Consider the following 22,941-nt stretch of genomic DNA (forward strand, 5'->3'; position numbering starts at 1 on the left):
TCAGCCCATACCACAGGGATCGGTACGCTGAACGATGAGTTTCTTCTGCAAACAAAAGAACGACTAAACTATTACAGAGTATAAAAATAACCATTAAAGCAAGGAAAAGCACATACGGTTCCTACAGAGTGGTTAAAGTGCCAGTATCCTGGCAGTTCAACATTACAATTCATTACACACCACCCCACCCCCAGCCCCCCCCCCCCCCCAAAAAAAACACTAAAATTCATGTGCCTCGCATTGCATAGCGCTGTTAACTAGGCAGTGGGCTAACCTGCTCTGACACTGCTGTTGAAGACCGTGCATCCTGCCCGCTTTTAATGAGAGCCCGCTGACTCCCTGCTGAGCCAAGGAACTGACCTCACATCCTGCTCTCCACCCCGGGCTGTGTTCAGGCCCACTCCTGCACCTTCACCCCGTGGCCCCCTGCCCTGACCCCACCTCCAGGCAGGTCTGGGAAAGTGCAAGAGGACAGAACCTCCCCTCCCTTCCTTTAAAGGTGGTGGTGAATTTCTGCAGAGGGTAAACCATGCCACTGCATAATGAGGCAATGCAGCATCTATCCCAAAACTGAAACTAAGTTGATAAGGGCGTAAATGTGTGTGTGTTTGTTTGGGTGGGCTGGGCGGGGGGGTTGCTACCAGGCGGGGAACATGAGCTGTACCCAAAAAGCGATTGGTTCCTACCGTAGCCTGACTCAAAGGACAGCGGTACCCAGATCATCTAGTTCACTGAATCATCTTTCACTACAAACTCTGTGAAGCTTGCCAGTTTTGACACTGACATTCTGTAGCCTATATGTGGAAGGCTGGGGAGAGAAGGGGTGTGAGAAAGGTTGGGGTCAGGTAAGTTTAAGTCAGTCGAAGTTATTTTGGTTATTGCTGCATTATTCCATCACACAAAAGCACCTGGTGTTGCCAGGTTACCCGCTGTTGTCTGTGAAAGGTAGGCCACACCTTTGATTGGTGCTAGCTCTCTCCTATAGATCTGTGAGGTCATTTAACAAGTAGTCAGGGGTTGAAGTGGCATTGATTATATACTCTATATTACCAAAGGTATCTGGACACACCTTGGCCTAGGGCCGTTTTTCATGGTTTTGGCTACGCCACTTAGTTCCAGCGAAGGCAACTGTTAATGCAATTACATTCTAGACGATTCTGTGCTTCCAACTTTGTGGCAACAGTTTGGGGAAGACCCTTTCCTGTTTTAGCATCACAATGCCCCTGGGCACACACAGTAAGGTCCATATAGAAAAGGTTTTGTCGAGAACAGTGTGGAAGATCTTGACTTGCCTGCAAAGAGCCCTGACCCCAACCCCATCCAACACCTTTGGGATCAGTTGGAAAACTACCTGTGAGCCAGGCCTAATTGCCCAATCAGTGCCTGACCTCACTAATGCTCTTCTGGCTGAATGGAAGCAAATCGCTGCAGCAATGGTGCAACATCTAGCATAAAGCCTTCCAAGAAAAGTGGAGGTTATTATAGCAGCAAAGGGTGGACCAACTCCATATTAATACTCATAATTTTGGATGAGAACGTAGATGCCACGTGTCCACATACTTTTGGCCATGAAATGAAGGCCGTTTGGTAAGCAGACGGTTTCAAATAGAAAATACAGTCAACGAGAGTGATTAATAAACACATCCGGTAGACATCTGTTTAGTCATCAGATAATGAATCCCCTGCTCCTTGGAGATCAATCATTCCTTGGCGTCAACATATTCCTGCAGTCACGATGCTTCGGCAAGGTCTATGCAGGCAGCAGGCTAATCTTACAGAAAGGGTCACCTAGCCTAGGTGAGAAACCAGCACTATTTCTATACAGTATATGGTGATTCCTGGAAAAAAAAAATGACTCCATAATTTTTACAAGCCGTTCACGCTGTTAAAAGTTCTAAGAAACATAACCTGGTCATAGTGAACAGAAGTCCAGAATATTGAGATGCACTATTCTTATATCAATAATAATAATAATAATAATAATAATAATAATAATAATAATAATGTTATGCCCCTCACCTGGACCACCAAAATCCCCAAACGATACTCAACAATCCCCCGACACCCTCTCATCCTTCGTTCGCTTCGCTTCCTGGGAAAATTCTAACTTTCAGAGAAGGGCAGATAAAAGTTAGCACTGTGGAGGTTTGACCTTTAGTCCGCAGGTTGCAGATTGGTTTCATCGCCGGTGCTCCTGAGCGTGCCCCGGCCTCCCGAGGCCAGAGACCTGTCTCCCAGGGAAGGGGCGGCTGTGGCAGGGCCGGACCTTTCGCCCGAGCTTATTTGCACATGGCAGGAGGTGGTGGTGGGGAGAGGGGGTGAGGACACGGCGCCTCCTCCCGGCATTATAACAAGGTAGAGACACCTTCCCAGGAGGGGCAGGGAGACCGCAGAGAACATCATAATCAGCCCATAATGCACTGCACCTCCTATGCCACACCACTCGCGTCACGTCTATAGCAAATGTAATGCATGCAAACGCTCGGCAGAAACAGTGAATGCAAAAATACACAGTGAATATTTTAATGATAAATAGCCCAAATGACTAAATATACAGTGAGGTCTATGTTTGAGACTTTTTTTTTTCTTGATTCAGCTCTGTACTCCACAATGTTAGACTTGTCAAACAATTCACCTGTGGTTAAATCCTCAGCTTTTATTAAAGGGTATTTTTATACATTTTGATTTCACCAGGTAAAAATTACAGCACTTTTTATACAGAGTCCCCCCATTTCAAGGCACCATAATGTTTGGGACCTAGTAATGTTATGTAAATGAAAGTAGTCATGTGTAGTCACATATCCTTTGCATGCAATGGCTGCTTGAAGTCTGTGACCTACAGACAGCACCAGGTGCTGAGTAGCTTGTTTCAGGGACTAGTTGCCTTAGGTTTTCTCTTCAGCATATCAAATGCATGTTCAGTTGGATTCAGATCAGGTGAATGACTTGGCCAGTCAAGGATTTTCCAGTATTTGGCTTTGAAAAACTCCATTGTCGCTTCAGCAGGATGTTTGGGATCACTGTCTTGCTGTAGGATGAAGCGCCATCCAATGAGTTTGGAGGGATTTGGTTGAACTTGAGCAGATAAGATGCTTCTGTACACTTCAAAATTCGTTCTGCTGCTGCTATCAGCAGTTACATCATCAGTGAAGGCAAGTGAGCCAGTACCTGTGACAGCCGTACATGCCCAAACCATAACACCTGCGGATCTTTGGCATTTCCTTTTAGCCTCAACACTTTGCTCTTGCCAACACTTTGATACAAGTGAATCTTGGTCTTATCTCTCCACAAGACAGAAGTCTGCTGATTCTTTTAGGTACGTTTTAGCAAATTGTAATCTGGCCATCCTGTTTTATGTGGCTAACTAGTGGGTTGCACCTTGCCGTGTAGCCTGTGTAGTTCTGTTTGTGAAGTATTCTGCAGACAGTAGTCACTGACACATCCATTTCTGCTTTCTAAAGAAAGTTTCTGATCTGTCGGACAGGTGTATGGGGTTTTTCTTCATTACAGTGAGAATCCTTCGGTCATCAACTGCAGAGGTCTTCCTTGGCCTACCATGCCCTTTGTGATTACTCAGCTCACCAGCACTCTTTATTCTTAATGATGTTGCAAACAGTTGATTTTGGTAAGCCTAAGGTTTGGCCTATGTCTCAGAATTTTTTTCTTATTTCTCCGCCTCATGCAGCAATGGCTTCTTTGACTTCACTGGTACAATTCTATTCCTCATATTGACAAACCCCAATAACACATTTCAAAGCCAATCAAAAGCCTAGAAACAAGTCAAGATACTGAAAGCTCTTCTAAACCAGCACTAAGGAAGCAATTGAACACACCTGATAAATCAGAAAGACCTGTGAAGCCATTTGCACTCCCTGCCATCCACGTGAATGAAGCTCATCCCGACCATGGAGCCTCTCCACCCTAGCTCCCCAATGGTGGAAGGAACTTCCCATTCCTCTGCGAACCACTCAGTCATTGCCCATTTTTCGCTGTGGACTGAAGACGTATCTCTTCAGGCTGTACCTTGACTTACTCTAACAGTACTCCTCCACAGGGTTACTCCCAGTCTCGGATCACTGTCTTGTCACTTGCATCCTTATACCTTGATCTTCTAGTACTTTCATGTTACACTTGTGTTTTAATCTACAGTAACAATTTTGTGTTGCACAGCACTTAAGAATACTGCAGCATGTCCAGGGTAGTAAGTACTCAAACTGAATTTAACACGTGTTGCTTGTAAACAGAGCTGTCAATCATTATCTGAGCCTAATTAGTGGCAATTACTTTATCAATTTAGATGATTAAGGTGGTGCAAAGGGGGTACTTGTTTGAGAAGGGACTTGACAAAGAGGCTATCATGACCTCTAGCTGGCAGAGGAGTGAAGTACCAAGAGGAACTGGTGGCCATAAATATAAATGACTTCTTCATAAGACACCACTGCTTTTGTGGAGCATGTCTATTACTTAGTTTGAAAAAGTGGGATCTGTTAACTGTTAATATGTTCAGGTGGTCAGATTTCAGATGGCCCTATAGGCTACTGAATACATCTTGAGTGACTTGTTGGTTTGAAGTAAAGTTTAGGTACTTTCCATTCCAATTCAGCTAAGGAATTCAATCTGATATTCGTCTAATGTAAGAGTAATAGCTGATCTTAATAGCTGGTATTCTTATGAGAAAGCACATTTTAAGTTGTGCCTAAGTCTCCTTACAGAAGCTTGCTATATTTTCCATGATATTTCAACATAATAGGTTATAATTAGGCAAATGTCACATTTCTTCTTCCCAAAGATTACCATGTTAATGTCAAAACAAGTTATATGCAATTATATGGCTTGGCTTCCCAATAGTTTTCCAACACTAACAATCATGCAATTACGCACAAAAGAATAGAAAAAAAAACAAATGATTGTTTCTGGTCAGGGTCATAAACTGTCCCCTGTTGTGAATCACACGGTTGCCGTATTCCAGTCGGTCATCTCAGTTTCCCTGCAGGTGCTTTGCCCCATAACAGCAACTGCGACACCGCCGAAATCTTCTCCCTAATCGCTCCTGCCAGAAGGGGGACTATCACTCTGCCGAAGACCAAGAGCGAGCGCGACTCGGTTTACCCGAGACTGACTCCAGATCCGTCCGCAAGACGGGATCCAGGAGTCCGCATTTTGCTGGAGTCCCACGGATTTTTAATCATGCCTCTCTGTCTGTGTGTGAGTGCAGGCAGGCTGACAATGATTTCCTCAGTGATTACGTACAGAGCGACTCCCTGCGGGTTAGGGGCCCCCTCTGGAGTCATCCCGATGGCTTTGGGGGCCTTACTTCCATTTTCCATTATTATCTGGACTACCGGAGCGACAGCGCAGTCCAAGACCTTGCAGGTTTGTGACGAGGAGGGAGCACACATTCTCTCTCCGCTTCTTTTACCAATTTAGACGTAGACTTAGATCAGATTGACATCCAAATCCAGGAACAGCTATCTGGAATAACGGAAAGGGACAGCCTAAATTAGTTTAGTAGCTAGCTATGTAGGGGGAAAGTACAAATATTTTTTCTTTCTTTTTGTTTTGTTTTGTTGCATTTTTCCCCCATTTTCGCAGCGGGCGATTGCCAATGTCTTTCTTTTCGCGGTTACTGTTACGATCAAACGCAAAAGGCTACAATTCTGGTTTTGTTTTTAAAACGCATCGGTGTCTGCACGCGTATGTTTATTGAAGGGGAAAATGAAAGTATGCGACGGAATTTTGACACTTTTCCTGCTACCACAGTCGAATTAAATAGGTATCGATATCTCAGATATATATAATAAAAATTACCTCAGTCTACCTATCTCAGAATTGCGATCCTATTATTTTACTTACATTTCTGTAATGTCGAAGTCGCTACTCTTGTGGTCGAAAACAATCGCGGATTTCCTATGATATTAGCTACCGAGAGTAGGCTATACAATTTCTCGGTCTGAAACTGAGCAACTTCAGCTGTTTTCTGTAGGATGTCTCGCCGCAAGCAAGCCAAACCAAGATCATTGAAAGGTAAGTGAAACGCTAGCTGATTCAATGCAACTCCAGTGTCTCTTAAGGTGGACCACAACCAAGTTTTGTAACCGTGCAAGCCTGTGCTTCGGTGAACGAAATGCTTCACAGTAGCATGCCTGCAAACGCGGCGATATACCAAGTAAACTAATAATAATGCACATACCGAACTGAAACGGAAGTAAATTGTTTTGTTTTTTTGGTTTGTGGAAACTGATTCATAAACAGTTTACCTTATAATGATATCATTGTAACGATTGATTGCGTAAGTGTGCCCTTTTACTCGAGACTATATACGACTATAGAACATGCATTCAGAGTAAGATATCGATATATTTTAAGGAAGTTTATAGCAGCATTGTTTTAGCAGTGTATTGGTCGGGTAAGAACGGTCGACGGAAAATACCTCGATATGTAACTGGTCTGACGATTTGTTCGAAATCCATCTCGAGTTTTGTACTCGGTCGGAAAAAAGGTGTTTAAGTTCAGAGCTGATATTGTGCTGGAATGTTGCAAAGAGTTTGTGGTGTCCCGTCATGTGGTGGTAGTCGAGAGGACCGAGTGATAGCGCAATGGACTGGCAGTCTTGGGAAAAGTACGAATAACAGGCGTAATTTTTATGGAGCGATGGGTTTTTTTTCCTGGGGCTTATTCTGTGGCATATGGGAAACAAGTGGCATGCAGCGGGTTTTGGGGACTTCATGTCAGTACAGACGGAAGCCAACAGTACTGATTAAACTAGGAAGGCTATTTATCGGCTGTCGTAGCTCATTATTGGGTTCTGTTATGATAAACAGATCTAACGCATTTGTATGCGCTGGGGAATCTGCGCATATACCAGCAATGAATAATAGCTTGCTGCAGTGTGCTACTGTACGTTTTCATTCTGATCAGACTGTCTGATCATTGAGGGACCCATTTTATTATTTTAAAAATAATTAACTTTTTTGTAACCGAAATGCAATGGAGTGACTTAAACCTTGCGCGCAAATCAGCCCGTTCCATGTTCTGGTGGTTTATCGGTGCTTGTCGGATAAAATACTAACAATTTCACAAAGCGCGCGCGCGCGCGCGCACGCACGGTTGGTGGGTTTTCTAGTGTGCAGCTGGCAGTAGGGTGACTGCTGATCTGCAGGGTTGAGCTTCAGTTCATCTGGCTGGCATTGTATTTTACACAGCAAATAATTGTTCACAATTTCACATGCCCAGCGAGAGGTCCGTGGGCTCTCCCCCTCCCTTTCTTGTTCTTCAAAGTATTCGCCTCAAAGGAAGATTGTGTCTTTCTTTCATTGCAGATTATGTCAGTCGTGTGGCGATTGTGTCTATCATTAATACATCAAAACATTTTGGAATAGAGATTATTATTTTCATTATTGTTATTATTATTATTATTATTATTGTTACGAACAAATTTAACTTGCCTCGTGAAACGTTTCTTTTACTACATTTAGTACTTGTCTTTCGTTTGCTGGGCACATATCTGGGCTAACATAAATGGCTCTCATTTGACTTAGTTTATTATCTGTTTAAATGGCTGTATTTTTTCTGAAGAAACTCGGGTTAAGTAAGGGTACAACGGCAGGGCCCCATTGGGGATTGGAACCTGAAACCCTCTGTCATGGAACTCCAGTTCCCCGAACATTGTGCCACATGTTATTCATATTTTCACTGTAGCCTGATGTTGTGTTCGGGGATAATAATGTGTGGTGTCCTAATAATTATAATGATAAAATAAAAACATTTTAATGATGAGGGGACAAACCTGACTTGCAAAGTCTGAAATTCTCCTGTGGAGATATCCCCACTGGTTATTTCAGATCAAGGTATTATAGGATGTTATTTTACGTGTGAATTTTAGAGATTCACAGGTATTTAAATAATGTATGCAGCCTGTTCTCTAAACCAACATGCAATGATGATCCATGGATTTGCACATAATCAAATAAACCTGGGTATTGAAGAGGAACTCACATACATGCGCAAAGAGATGATGATTTATTTGCTAGAATATTTACAGCACGTTTGCTACAATAGCAGTGTTTTTTGTTTTGTTTGTGTGTGTGTGTGTGTGTGTGTGCTCTATTTTGACCATAACTGCTGTTCAAAATTTAGTTTCCAGGTTGCACAAAGCTTTTACCATAACGTCCACAGCTGTGCCAGAATAGATTTTTGAAGTAGAGAGAGACAATGGACTCTTAAAAAAAATTGAGGGGAAAAAAAATAGAACAAAAGTCCCCCCTGTGCTTTCAGTTGATTGATGGCGTTTTTATTATTTGTCCTAGAGTCCCTGAAGCTGACCGGCAAGTTAGTCACGCTCTCAAAATCAGTGAGAGACAGTAACCCGTGCGATCTGTCATAATACGGTTCAGTGTGCCCTTACAGTCATGTTGCACTGAATATCGTATTCATGAGCCTGTTTTACAGGAAGTGAACCTGGAGCTGGTCAGCGTGGTCTCATGTAATTTAAGATGCAGTGCAACAGACAGAAACTCTGTTTGTTTCCCACAGGCATGTTTATGGGCACTCCCCCCGTCCCCGCCCACCTTGAAGTGGACCTTCATTACTTAGGCAAATTTTTCATTAATTGGGTGTAATTTGCCAAACTTGTCTTTGGCAAATAGACTGTAGAAGTACACATTAATGTAGATTTTTATGAGTTGTTCTGCATTTAAAGTGATTGTAGGGCATCAGTGAATCTGTTTGTGTGTATAGTTTGAAATTAGTGTGGAGGGACCCCCCCCCCCCCCCCCAGTTAAACAGAGTTTAAAGCAAGGTTTCCACTTCTGTGATCAGTAGGCCAAGACTCAGGGAAAATTTGGCTGGACAGCGAGGAAAGTGGACAGGGTGAATTAAGCGCTTGCAGCTTGGTGATGTAGTGCATTCGAAGGCAGAATCTTGTAGTTGTCAGGTTGCATTTACTGCCAGTGACATCAGAGGATTGTGAAAGTTGGATAGTGGTTGGGGGATCTCGGGGGGGGGTCAGAGTGGGGTGGTGGGGGGGGAGATAAGAGTAAAGTTTCCTTTGGGTTTGGGGGGATGGGGGGTCACAGCCCCCCAGAGGGCTCCCAGGAGGTTAGGAGTGGGGGTGTTGGCAGCAGGGGATGATGTGGTTGATGACTGGGGGTGGGGTGGGCTTGGGATTGGCGTTGGGGTTGTGGAGGGGGAGCCAAAACCTTGACTACTGCTATCGCCCTGTGGAATTTGTCCTCTTCCATTGGCTCCGGCGGAGAGTCAGAGGTTGTGTTAATTCCCAGCGCGGGGAGGGGCGACTCTTGCGGTCCCATTTCAATTAAATCCGAGAGACAGACCTGCCTGTGTTATTGCTGAGGGAATAATCGCTCCGACGCGAGGGCCATACATCAAACCGGGTATGCAAACATGTCACGCGTCTCTGCTGACATTTACCCAATCCTTGCATTCCATATTGTTTTTGTTCTTCCCTTTCCCGCGGCCGCGGAACGGGCTGTAATTTCATTTTTTTTTTGACGTTACAAAACGAGCCGCCGTGCGCTCCGTTGCTCGGCGATGCTCCCTGTGATGTACCGTGCCGTACGGGGACGGGGGCTTTTATTAAATCTGTGGGCATGTGAAGCCCAAACGCACGTCTCCTTCCCTCAGAAGCATTTCTGTTTGAGTTTGTTTTCGCTCCTCTCCTAACACAGAGGATGCTTTTCAGCTCCTCGCGCTAAGCGCACAGAGCGTGTTTTCAGAGTCGCGCGTGTGTAAACATCTCTCCCGTTCCATGAAATTAATTTATTGCCGCTCTTTTTAAAGAGGGTGCTGTGTGAAATATGCCTTGTGCACACTTGGAAGTATTTTCTGTCACCACATAAAGGTTCTTTGGTTTTTCTTGGCATTTAATTTCTTTCCAGTAGTGCATTTTTAATAGTTAAGAAATCACCTTTTAAAATTATTCATAGCCTGTGTAAAATGCTGTTGAGAGGTTTTTCAGACTGTTTGATCATAGTAAACCCAGACAATTTTCCATTTCTTATTCCATCAGTAAGTGCACCTTAAAGATGATATTATGCAAAATATGGTCTGACTGATTTTTGGAATTTATGTTTCTTTTTATTTATAACCTTGTTATTTTTGTGAAAGTATAGCATGACCCTTTTATTTCTGCAGTGTGCAAGAAATGTGCATTATTATAAGTTCCAGCTAGTTGTTGACGTGCTGTAGGGATTTAGACCAATCAGGGGCATGGACTCCTGTTTTGCTGACCTATCGGTGATGAGGTGGTCACATATGGTCGCTGTGGTGATGGGGCCTTCTCTAGCTCTGTTTATAAGCCAAATTTTTTTGGGAGAATCTATTCGGTTTATGCACATTTACTATACATCTAATTCGAACATTTTTAAAAATATAATAGTGTGTGAAAAATGTCCACATGCACCATCTAAAAAAAATGAGTCCCCCTTGAAGAACCCTGTCGTAAGGCATGGGATGCCCTCCGCCAACACATCTGAGCCTCAAACAGTCTGTGCTTTTAAAGTGCTCTTATAAGCCCGTCTGTTTAGTGAGTTGTATTGTTGTTTTCTGTCGGTTGTATTGTACTGCATCTCCCTTGAATTTGTTTCTCCAATTTTGTGTATGTATTTGGATAAAAATATCTGTTGGGAAAAACACTATATAAATAAAATGTGTTCTTGTGGATTTTTTTATTTTTTTTAACAAGGATGCATAATTCTAATTGTGTCAGATGCTTTTGAGGCAACTGACGCATTTTTTTAAACCATTTTAATTAGTGTTGATTTTCTTATTGACTGAAAGGTCTGACAGCGAACACTTATTAACACCTATAAATGTGAAACAAAAGAAAGTTACAGCAATCATTGCAGCAATTATAAGGGAACAATGTGAAGAGTTCCATTAACCTCCCTGTGGCTGTTTCTGATGCTCTGTTAGTCAAACCATCTCGCAGAGCCTGGGCTGGTGATTTTACTTTTGTTTTATGTTTGTATTATGTATCAGTTTCTCATTTTTAATAGTTTTTGAATTTTCACATGTGCGGTAGTGTTGAGAATGAACTGTGGTGATGGTTCATTCTGTCAGGCTCCTGAAATAGATTGGACACGAAGGCTGGTGAAATTTCGTAGATTTAAAGGTGGGAAGGGACAGTTACTTGATTCGATACACAGCAGGGGAAACCTCAGAAGCTGGAGATTGTACAACCTGGACCTTTTTATTTGTTTTAAATATGTCTCCGTTTAGACGTTTAATACAGATTAAGGTAGTGAGCTTATGTTTGTTAGACCCCAGAGCGATAAATACGGTTTGAAAGCAGAGCTGAAATGAGCACAATTAATGCACAGTGATTTGACTGGTCAATGCATGGTTGGTCGGTTGGTCTATTGGTAAATCGGACATTATATAAGAGAGGTGGTATCATTTTGTGTGTTTGGCAGTACTAAGCGTTGTGCTAATCACTTTCAATTCAGTGATCCCTGTATTACGATGACTTAAGGGGTTTATTGTGAAAATAGCACATACACAGTGCTGTCCCTCACAGAGTACACACAGACTACGCTTGACCTCCAAATGGGCGCTATATTGAGTTGTAAGCCTCCAGGTGAACGTCTTACTTCCAGGTCAGGACGGACGACGCTGTCGTACTCCTCTCCGTTCCCAGTCCCATCTCTGTAATAGCGGCAGGGCCATAGCGGCACAAGCCGGACATTTTCAGACGATGTCCAGAGAAGGCTAATTGCTGATATTAGTCTGGCGGCTTCGTGACTGAATGGCAGTTGATGGTCGGTGTCCCCTGAGCCTGCTTCGCCAGCCTTGGGGGGAGGGGGGGGGCAGACCGTGTGGCGCATTCGTAGAGTGGCCCCCCCCCTTCAGGGTATAACCGGACCTTTCTGTACCGTGATCCCACTTCTGTCTGTAATCCTCTCTGCTTTCCCCCCGACTGAATTTTAAAAAAAATGAAGAAATGCAGAGGCAGACCGCTGTCTCTCCTTTAAAAAAAGACCATTGTTGAATTCAGAAACACCCTAAACATTTTGTGAATGCTATAAAATGGAAACGTGACTGATAATAATATCTGCTGTTGCAGAATATTGCATGTATGAACACATAGAGGCTCAGTGAATGACACTGACCATGGACTTTATACTGTGGCCCAATGCATACTAATATAGTGCTACATAACATGGCATGCTGCACTATGACGTTACCCCTCCACCTACCTAGCCAAGCGTAAGGTGTATAAAAAGTCTTTCTGGTTTCTGCTATATTTAGAATCGCTAAGTACATTATTAGATTATTATTACGCTTCATGACTGCGGGTGACCATAATGTGTTTCACCGTTAATTAGACCGATTCAGGCTCTTAATAACAGATAGAGCTGTGTGCTCACAAGCTCAGGTGAAAGTAATGCTAGAAGCCTTTCTCATAGTCCAGGACCTACCTCTGCCTCACACAACACATTTCAATTGAATGTGATTGGGGTAGTTATTATATATAGCTTATAGCCGTACACATTTGTTTACAATGTATTCTGTTGTACACATTTTGAAAATAAGAGAGCCTCGTATGGATATTTATGGGCTAATGTGTGCAGCAGGTCACGGTTGAAGCAATGCTAACAGTTTTGTATGGCTACCTTCTACATCACAGTGTTATAAGCATGGGACCAAAAGTGTGGTTATTTTAAATATACCATAAGCTTTTCTCCAGCCATGGGGTAAGATTGGCACATGGGACCATGTGGCGTGTTCAAAACCATGTATGGAATGCTCTATCGTGTAATTATACTGATGTGATTTCCTTTCCTCTTTTATGATTTTTTTGAAGGAGCGTAGAATTAAGGGCTTTTTGTTGATTCCCCGCCCCCATCTGTTACTTTTAACACTGATTTCTCAGACAAGCAGAAATCTTGTTTACCGCGTGTTCCCGTGGAGATGAATGAAGTTGGGGAAGTCCGAGCGAAAGATCCGCAAAACTTTTAATAAGAGCGGCACGCTTATAAATAATGACTTCTCCGGCTCCCGTTAATGCGAAAGTTCGGTTTTCCCATCATCGTCAGTCGTTAAGTGAATTTTCTGCCTCGCCTCCCTTATTTCACCAACAGGGACAGTAATCAAAAAGCCTAAAAAAAATAAATAAATAAAAAATAAAAACTCAAACTCCCTGCGCCAATTTATGATGAAACCATAGGGGATTCATTAAAGCCCTCTCTCTAAATGATCCGACGTGCGTACTCTCTATAGCAAAGGAGAAACTCATTAAGATGTTGTCTAAGCTCACAGGGCTTCATTCATGAAGGCTCTTAATAAGGAACGCCATAAGCTGCCCTGCAAGGAGAGGCATTAAGTTTACAAATAAGTCGGTATTCACCAAGGTGACAGGGGTCCGGGTAAGATATGCTTTATGGGTATAATTAGCATGTTATTATCTGGCTTCCTGCAGTGGGCATAGCCTCTGGGTCTGAAAAAACGGGCAGAGTCATTCTGAAGGGAAACCTCGGCCCGAACGACGCTCGAACAGTGAGAGCGGCACCCTGTAAATGTTCGAATGCCCTTTTAATACATGGCACGTCTTCCTTTTTGATTTTTAAAATGTATTTATTTGAAACTAGTGAATGTTTTGGCTCCTTGCGGTGACCTTATGGTCTGCCCCGAATTGAAACTCCCAGGGATTGAGGTGAATTGAATTCTTCGAGCATAATCAAAGTCTCTATCAAGTATGCTTCGTGTAGTATTATTTCACCTGGGGCGAGGCTCCTTGAATATTCAGTGGCTCTCCTCCTTGAACTGTGAGATGAGCGCAACCGCAGTCCAGCCTTTTCTCCTGCCTTTCTGATGGGACCCTTCCGCCCCCTCCATTTTCTGATGTGTTCTGGACTCGGCCTGCTCCTCTCTGCTCTCACGGAAGGTCCAGTGTGTAATGGCTGCTGTTGCTGTCCGCAGAGCTAGCGCGGTGTCGTGCAGGGTCTGTAAAACACACACACACACACACACGTGCGCGAGTGTGTGTGTGTGTGTGTGTGTGTGTGTGTGGTGATACTAGGTCACGCGTCTCACAGGACTCCTCGCGGGAGTTTGTGACGGACGTCGAGGAAACCCAGGTCTTTTGTGTGGTGAGATAATTGTCTCTCTTGAAGGGGTATGAGTTAGGATGTCCATTTCACTACTGTGTAATACAAGTTACAGTGAAATAACCCGGGTATGATAGCATGTATTATAAAAATCCTCTTGTGTTGTGTTAATGAATCCTAATGAACAGTACTTAGAGGAATAAAACCATTTTGGTTTACACTTTCCTTTTCTAAGATTCACATTTGGCATTTACAGCAAATGGGTGGGTGGGGGGCTTGACTGCCAGCAGTTTGTTTGTCACAGCATAAGAACACAAGATGCAAAAGTTTTGCGCTGTTTGCTAAATTCATGAAAGGAACTTTCGGTAAATTTCACAAGGAGATGCGAAACTTTTGGTTTGATGAGAGGGAGGTTTGACATCACCATTGAACGCCTGGGGCTGGCTGAGAATACTACCCGCTACCCATAGGATTTAAAAGCTGCTTTAATTACTTTAAATATGCAATTTTGTGCCTTTTAAACCCACTAGTTTGCATTTGCAGTCTCCCCGAAGCTTGTCTGTCGGGAGGTCGTGTCTACCACACGTTTTCTTTGCTTTGGAAAATGAGAGGGTTGATGTAAAAGGCAAAAGTGAGAGTACATTTCAGCTGCAGGGGTGGAAGTACAAGGCATCAATTCCTTGGTGAGATCCTAATTTTACATGAACCAGGTGGGAGAGTCTATTGTTCTTCTCCTACTGCTAAAAACCATTTGGCTCCCCTGCACATGACTCGCGGCGATGAACATTCTAGAAAAACAAGTGCGGGGGGAGGACGGGAAGTCATGTTACGAAAGAGTTAAGCGAGCACTTGCAATGTGGCCAAAGACGAGCTCTAAATACGGAGGAAATGTTTGTTGTGTTGCATGGGATTTGGTACAAGATCATTTGGCCATTAAAATTTTCAGTAAAAATTGGTTATTTCAACTTGCCTATTTAAATTGGCTTGAGCCCTAAGTTATGTCTGAACTCTCTCGTACTGGTGGTGTGTCTTTGTATGTCCTAAACAGAGTAATTGGCATTTTCTGACCAGGAAATTAGGTGACTGCAATTCTGAAGTTCCCCCTGGGAAAAATAGATATTATATTCTATTCTATCCTGATGACAAATATGACATCTTGTCTATGCACTTTTTTGAACATAATAACCTCCAGGTTATGTGATCCATTTCTGTAGACTGGTTTGCAATAAATTTAATAATCCCTTAAAGTGGCAAAGTAACAGTGATGAATAGAATTTCTGGTTTTGGTCATTTTTTATTCACTCTACACATTGATATAACAATGTATTTACTAATACCTTACTGCTATTAGATTAGCTTATATTCGTTATATAGGTAATAAAAGAAAACATTTTTTTATGCAAGAATTCAAAAATAATGTTGTTCTCCTTTAGTTTGAAATTAAATATGAGATCACATCTATAAACCAGGTAAAACTATTCACATCCTGGATCATAGCCTCATTGACCACGTCTACAAAATCTATTCAAAACGTCTAAATTGTGCATTGCTGTCAATCAATCATATTTCACTTCAAATCAACTGAATTGACTAATGAAACTCACTTTTGTGCCATTTTCAAGCTTTTCATCATTATAAGAATCTGAGATATCTAGGGGTCCAAAAATGAATTAAATGTTTGTTTTTGTCCAAATGTATAGTTTAAGATGCTGCATTTGGTTTCAGGAGCACTGAATGTCTGAGTTGAACAATCTCAGCACAGCGGCATGCTAACCACTAGGGGGCTTGCTCGAAGGGGTTAATATGTATTTGATTAAACTTCTATTTGTTATTTTTAATGGGTATAAATTCGATAGAATCGCTTGAGCGTATTTGCAGTTTGAGATTACTCCAGTAGCACATGCCAGGAGAGTGACCGTTTAGCTTTAGCGATTCTTGCTGTCACTTTGGTCTCTTTGTGTTTTGATGCTGGCAATTTGTGGTTCAGTCAACGGTGGTCACTGTGTGCGACTTCAGAGTCTTTCCTTCCGAACCACGTTTTGACATGCTCTGAAACAAGGGCCTGGATTCAGTCAACGCTTTCTCTTAACTGCGACTCCGTGGTCCATTTCCGTCTTCTCGAGAACTCGGCAACCGCTTGTGAAGAAAACGAAAGTGGAAGTTATGGAGGAGTGTTGATTGAAACCAGGCCATGGTATGGAGATGCAGATGGGATTTTTTTTTTTTTTTTTAGAAGCCAGAAGAACGTCCTGCAGGTGCGTCTTCTCTCAAGCCCTGCTGATGGATTGAGCAGCGGTGTCCTCTCATTGCAAATTGGGCCCATCTCAGTCACCTGTTTGTTTTGCATTGCGCTGATACTGCATTCACCGGCGAGGGTTCACATCATCTCCATACCTGCATGTTGGAATAAATTAGGCCTGTACAAGACAAACCCTGCTGGTGCTTTTGTAAAGAAACTGTCACCTCCATTAATTACAATGTGCTGGCACGTTTCTCCATGACCAACGCATTGTAAATGCCGACCTCAGTCTCTTATGGGTTTTACGTTCTCCAACACATGAACGACAACACTACGACCGCTCTCCTTCCTAATCTTCACAAGACATCGTTACAGAAGTTTAAAAAATCTCCAACATGTCGAAGTAAAATATGTCAACAAGAAGAGAAAAGATATTGCAACACTTTAAAATGTGTAGACAAACATGCCGAGTATACATGGTGAAATTGCCTGTGTTGTGCCCTGGGCATCCAGTGTCCTTTCCCAGGCCAGGAATTGTTGACACCCGTTTCTCTTCTCAAAATTGTGTCTTTGACATTTTTTCAGCAACCTCAACCTCTAACAGGCTGTGATTAAGGCCCACCATATTGTCATTACACATTTACAGTTCTGGGACCAACATTCCGTCCCAGATATCGTAATCACACGTTCCATTTTGCCAGGCAGTGTTGGAATCAGGTGGTCTGTGCGGGAGCGTTATTATTTGCATTAATAGTTTTATTTCTCATAACCAAACTGTTGACCAATATGCCAGCTAGTTGATTGGCCGCGTTCACTTTGCCAGACACAGCTTGCAGTTCCATAGCGCCAGCCAGTTGCCTGGGCGAAAAACAGAACGTGGAAATTTAATAATAAATAAAATGTGGCCAGCTGAGGCTGATTCTGTGTTCTGCCGTTGTTTTTGTTTTTCATTCTTTTTAATATGTTTTCTTCTCTTTCTGTCTTTTCATGGCAGTAGAAGACAATGCGTCAGAGGACCAGCGAAGCACACCCGAGCCGGTTGCCACTCCAAGCGGTAAATCCCCTTTCCCTTCATCAGGAGTTTAAAGAAACCCTGTCACTGACAAATCCTGATTCCAAACTGGTTGTGTAGTGTTCAGTCAAGCCTCTGTGGCACTTTATCCAATACTTTGAATAACAGATTTATGACAGGCGTACTTAAACCAGTCTGAACTGCAAAGACATATTCATTTGAGTATTAGGAAAAAATGAAGAAAAGCACAATTCCTGTTTGTTGGATTACCTTTGTACTGTACATGTTGCAGTATAATTTGTTGGAATATTTAGTATTTAGTATTTAGTAGTGATGGGAAAATAGGTGTCATGTAACTAAAAATAGGAGGAGCAAAGTATTTTTTTATTGCAAGTCATATGATTAACTTTAACCAATCATGGAGTTTTCCTGTGAATTGCGGAGTCCTTTGGTTCAAAAAAGTCATGATATGTGTGTCTGTGTTTGTACTTGTGTGTGCACTTGCATGTGTGCGTTTGAGAGCGTGTGTTTCAAGTGTTCGTTACACTGTGTATGTATGTGAATTTGGTTGTGCTCATGTGCATGTGCATGTGCATGCCATATTGGTGACATATTGGTGTGTGTGCATAGCATAATTTCAGGATTGGTGCCTGGTTTTCAAACTCAGTAATGCGCTGGTCAGACAGCCTCCTGAGAACTGTAGGGACGTCATTGCGCATGCTAGCGACAGAGGCGCATACAGTTTTGTTTGGTTGAGAGGATCCTGCATGTTCCCGTGTATGTGATGCCCGCTTGGTGGGCCATTTGGCGGAGCGTTGGGTGGGGTCTGCACGGATGTGGCGTAAGATCCGACTGCCTCTCAGGTGAATGTTCTGTGTCTCTTCACAGCAGCTACGGGGCTAAAATCCAGGTCAGGCTTACAGACAGGCCATTATGAATGAGGCCTGTTCCCGTCTGCACTTTCCCTTTTTAAAATCTTTTCTGCTTCCTCTCTCTTTTTTTTTTTTTTTTTTTGTTTTTGCCTGGTAAAGGTTACCTCTCCTGTGTGGTTATTTTAAACCCGATATGGATTGCTTTGTCCGTCGGTTTGGGGCTCTGCGCTCAAAAACTGGCTGTAGCGAAATATTAATGAGCTCCACTGAGCTCCACCACTGAGGCCAGACCACGCCCATCTCATGTGCTTCCCACGGATTTTACCGGAAACTCCTTTCGGTGCCCGTTCTCGCAGGCAGAGTGTTGTGCATTTGCTGATGATCTCGGCCCCAGAAGGACCCACCTTTCGCAAGCGGGAATGACCTGTTCCCACTTCCTTCTCTGACCCGGTCTTGCGTCCATCGCCAAACATACTGGCAAATGAGACCAGTTCCCACGGCAGCCTGACTTTGCCTGGATGTACGGTGCTCGGTTTGTACTGTTTAAGCTGAGCTGTGGGGACGTACTGAAAAACTATAACCTCAGAATCTTGAGTTCTGACTCCGCCCCAGTGTGGTAGGCCAGGCTCCTGATTGGCCATGAGGCTGGTAATGTGCAGTGGCCCGTGTCTCCCCCCTGTCGTTGGTCCTCAAGCTGACTGTTTTTTGGGAACTACCCAGTGTACACTCAGTACGCACAGTGTGTGCCACTCTGCAGGAGGGAGGGGAGCACGTTTCATATCGATTATTTGGGGCACTGAGCTGAACACCATTTTTTTTTGTCCTAATGACTTGGCACAGCACACAAACAAGATGAATGCATACATGCGTTCATGCATGCAAAATCAACTTCCTGTTTTACCTCGTATCTTTATTTGATTGTGTATTCATGAAACGGCTTCTACAGAGCATGCGTTGTTTAATTTTGGTGCTTGTTGAGTATAACCTGAGCTGTGTCAGCATCCCTGTGCTGCACTAATGCTACATAATGTCTCCAAGCCTGGGCTGATCCAGGATTGATCGTTCTGATGCCTGTCTTTAGCCCTGACGCACAGCCTCATCTTACCAGCGTATTAGCATCCCTGCAATGTGGGATTATCTCAGCCTGCCATCACACCATCACTGCAATGCAAGAGCCTCTTTGCTGAAACTCTAAATAGGCGTTGTCTGTCGTGTTGTGTTTTTCCTGTCTGAGTGCAGGTCCGAGTGACCTTGCCTCACAAATTCATACCTGTAGCATCCCCCCCCCCCCCCTTGTTTGGCACACGTGAGACCTTTTCTTCATTTGAAGGACTGGTTTCAAAGGCCAGCTCATGTCGTTGTGGAGGAATCAACGTTTGTGTTCAGTTTCTGACTCCGGTCCCGTTTGTTTGGACGGAACGGAGAACAGGGTGGGTGTTGAATGGACGGAACACAGGAAGCAGAGTTGCCCGGATTGGCCTTCATCATGCAGGTGGTGTGTGACCTGTCAACCAAGCTGATGGATAGATTAATTAAACATACATAATTAAACAATCAGGCGTCCATTCGCTGGTGACATGGGGCACCACTGACACTATTAATGATGAAAACACACTGCAGATTCAGTGCCCTGGTAGCTCAAATAATGAATTGCTTTTTTAAATTAATAGTTTTCTCTATATGCTGTACGTATGTATACAGACAACATTGAGGGTTGTGAACATTTCACTCTGTTCTTATGGAAGTACAATGTAAATATGAATGTGAAATGAAATTACATGTATTTTGTCCGCTTTATCAATTTCTCATTTATCAGGAGTGACATCAATATTTTGTGTGTTTTTTGTTTGGCATGCTGCATACGTACATTCCACTTCTTTATTCAAAGAACATTCCGACGGTCAAAACCCCACCTTTCTGGTTGTGCTGATTTATACTTTGAAGCCTGGGAATAATTTTGTACCATCACGCACATCCATTATGCAGTACTGGCCTTTAAAACTAGTGCACTAGGTGCTATAGTAAGGAACTGTTATATCACTCGTGGTCTCTATAGACTACCAGCCACTGTTGTTCTTTTCTCAGAGCATATAAATTAAATTATAGTTAATTTAGGCCTATATCACCCTGTACATTTAATTTGCTGCAATCACCCAGTATAGAAATAACTTATAAGTCCAGTCACCCCATATGAAGATAATATTGTCACGTATTGCATACATATATATATATATATAGAGAGAGAGAGAGAGAGAGAGAGATTCTAAAGTGTTATGTTATATAGGTTGCACAAAAAGCTAATGTTGTGAAAAGTAGATTACAGTTTACAGTTGAAATTCTTGAATAATGAAATGTTTTCCTCATTCCGATTTACAGCAATGTGAAGCATACTTATGTTAAACATAAGAGTATGATAAATGGGCTTTTGAATATATAAAATTAATGAGGCTGTGGTGTATGAAAAATTCAGTTTACACTGTCAGACCGCCTGCAAATAACCTTCAAAGGAAAATTGAATAACAAATGTTTTAATTCCCATGAATTCCAATTTTTTTCAGACTATTAAGCTGCAATTTTTTTGTTATTTTTATTCATTTTTTAATTCATTTTTTGCATATTGCCAATGATTTTCAATGACTTCACAATAGTGACATTTTACAGTCTGTTCAAGGCTACTGGGAAACATTGTGTGTTCTTATTTTATTAAAAAGTGCTGAGGCTTTTCAATCATGTTATAATCTCATTCTGGCAACATTGCATTATTATTATTATAAACATAATTAAATAAGTATTATGACTTTATATAGCGAACATCCTTGTCCAAGGCAGCTTGGAAGCACTGAACGAAAAAAAGGAAACGCTAATGTTATGTAATCGTGGCACAGAATCTCCCATTGTCTGGATTTCTGTGGGGAGAGAGCCGCTGCTCTCCCACACAAGAAAGTCCAACAACTTGTGCTCAGCGGATGAAAGTGGGGAACACTCGGGTGTTCCAGAAAATCCCATAAATACTCTGTTCGGTTCAGATCTGGTGACTGAGAAGGTAGGGACATTTGGATAATGTTAGTGTCATGTTTCTCAAACCATTTTACAACTATATATCTGATCTCTCAAGGGCACAATGGTAGCGCCCAGACTTGGGATCTGAACCCAGAGCCTTGTGGATACCCCAGACCTCCACCCTCTGATACTTTTTTTTTTTTTTTTGTTAACATCAGGTGCACAATTCTAAATAAGTATATATAAATAAACAAAGTGTCTATTCCTTATTTATTGAGCACAGTTAGCTAAAAAAAAAATACTGCTGTCCGACTCCAAACAGCCTTGTTTTCTGTCTGCTGTTGTTGCTTATAATACCCGGTGACACGGAGTATGGAATATGTTCATAAATTGGCCCATGTTCTCGGTTGATGTTTGTACGTCTACATTTATGTCGCGTTCCGTTTATTGTTTGATGCACAGCTGAATAATACTTGGTAACAAAAAGACGCGTTGCAGAAACGACAGCCTTATATTTAGTGTCGATGGAGGGAACAGTGTGAGATCCCTTTTTCTGACATTTAATGAGACCGTTTTTTTTTTCTTCTGCGAACAGCTCTGACTTAAGATCCAGCACCCGGTTTTACCGCTGCGCTGTCAGTACGTAATTATAACCCCACGATCCTTCCTTATTTATTCATTTATTTATTTATTTAACATCCTCGTCGTGTCAAGTCGCCGTGATTTTCTGGGACAGAATGTCAAATCCACTAACGCGAAGCAGACTCAGTCCTCTGGTGTGGAGATCCAAAGTGCTGTCGAAATTCAGATATAATGCGTTTAGGGGGGAGAGATCAAGCTTTGGCGGCCTCGTTTGACGTTGTGAATAAGACGGCGCAGAAGAGGAAGCCTGGTCTTGCAGCTCTGAAAACGTGTAGCCCACCGTTCTCTTCTGCGTCTTTGGTCTTCTTTAACTCTAAAGGCAATGAAGAATGCTTTGTTAAATATTTTCACACTCTGCAAGAGAGCGGGTCGAATCTCGTCTCATTTTAATGGCTTTGATTCGTTTTTTTTTCTTCTTCTCTTTGCACCCCAGCTGTTTTTTGACAGACGATACTATTATTTCCATTAATTTTTTTGTAGCTGGATTTCTGTCTCCCTAAGTGGAACATATATGTAGCATCTCTCTCTCTCTCTCTCTCTCTCTCTCTCTCTCTCTCTCTCTCATATAGAATACAATTATTTGTATAGAGGAAAAGGGAGCATGTGCAATAGCCTATTTATAATACATTGGTTATAATGTATTATAAATATTTACTAAAAAAATAAATAATATTTGAATATTTACTAAAAATCTGAATATTTACTAAAAATCTGAATATTTACTAAAAATCTGAATATTTACTAAAAATCTTTGGGAAGGAAAGATTTGTGTGCTTCAGGTGTTGGGGCATGTCCTTCTCAAAACGCCTATGGTGGTCTACAGTCTAGTAGGCTGTAAGCCCTCCTGTGCTGCGGTATGGACACTCCCCTGAACGACTATGTGCAGAAGTGTGGCTTAACTGATCAATTGAAGTGGGACACTATTTTCAAAGTGCCAAAGGGAAAATACCAAAATCAAAAGGACAATTCATGATAAGACGGATAATGGTAATTGTGAAAAAGGGTCTACAGCTGACCCTTCTCTCAGGCAAGATGTTCGGATAACGAGGTTCTGTCTGTGTCAAGGTCATTCGCATTGTTCTCTTCAAGTTAACATATCCCTTTGAGTGA

At 42.4% G+C, this 22,941-nt stretch overlaps 1 protein-coding gene and 1 long non-coding RNA gene across 8 annotated transcripts in view; one reads left to right on the forward strand and one right to left on the reverse strand.

Annotated features, from left to right (window-relative positions):
• Nucleotides 1-3,120: 3,120 nt before the first annotated feature.
• LOC135260794 (uncharacterized) lies at nucleotides 3,121-6,637 on the reverse strand. 2 transcript variants are annotated; one of them, XR_010331751.1, is made up of 2 exons: nucleotides 6,431-6,637; nucleotides 3,121-5,472 (listed from the first exon to the last, which is right to left on the reverse strand). It is a non-coding gene; the product is annotated as an uncharacterized LOC135260794 (long non-coding RNA). The 2 variants fall into 2 exon arrangements; XR_010331750.1 differs by lacking the exon at nucleotides 6,431-6,637 and adding an exon at nucleotides 5,854-5,991.
• LOC135260793 (zinc finger protein 521-like) overlaps nucleotides 5,098-22,941 on the forward strand; it is a 135,371-nt gene continuing 117,527 nt past the window's right edge. Inside the window, exons 1-3 of one of the 6 annotated variants that reach the window (XM_064346335.1) lie at nucleotides 5,236-5,373; nucleotides 5,984-6,024; nucleotides 17,300-17,359. In XM_064346335.1, coding sequence (XP_064202405.1) covers nucleotides 5,985-6,024; nucleotides 17,300-17,359 — 100 coding nt within the window. In that variant the 5' untranslated portion in view covers nucleotides 5,236-5,373; nucleotide 5,984. Of the gene's footprint in view, nucleotides 5,374-5,886; nucleotides 6,025-17,299; nucleotides 17,360-22,941 lie in introns of those variants that run through there. The other 5 variants (XM_064346339.1, XM_064346340.1, XM_064346338.1 and 2 more) reach the window with 5 other exon arrangements.

The sequence above is a fragment of the Anguilla rostrata genome, chromosome 8 (genome assembly GCF_018555375.3).
Source record: "Anguilla rostrata isolate EN2019 chromosome 8, ASM1855537v3, whole genome shotgun sequence".
Taxonomy (NCBI): domain Eukaryota; kingdom Metazoa; phylum Chordata; class Actinopteri; order Anguilliformes; family Anguillidae; genus Anguilla; species Anguilla rostrata.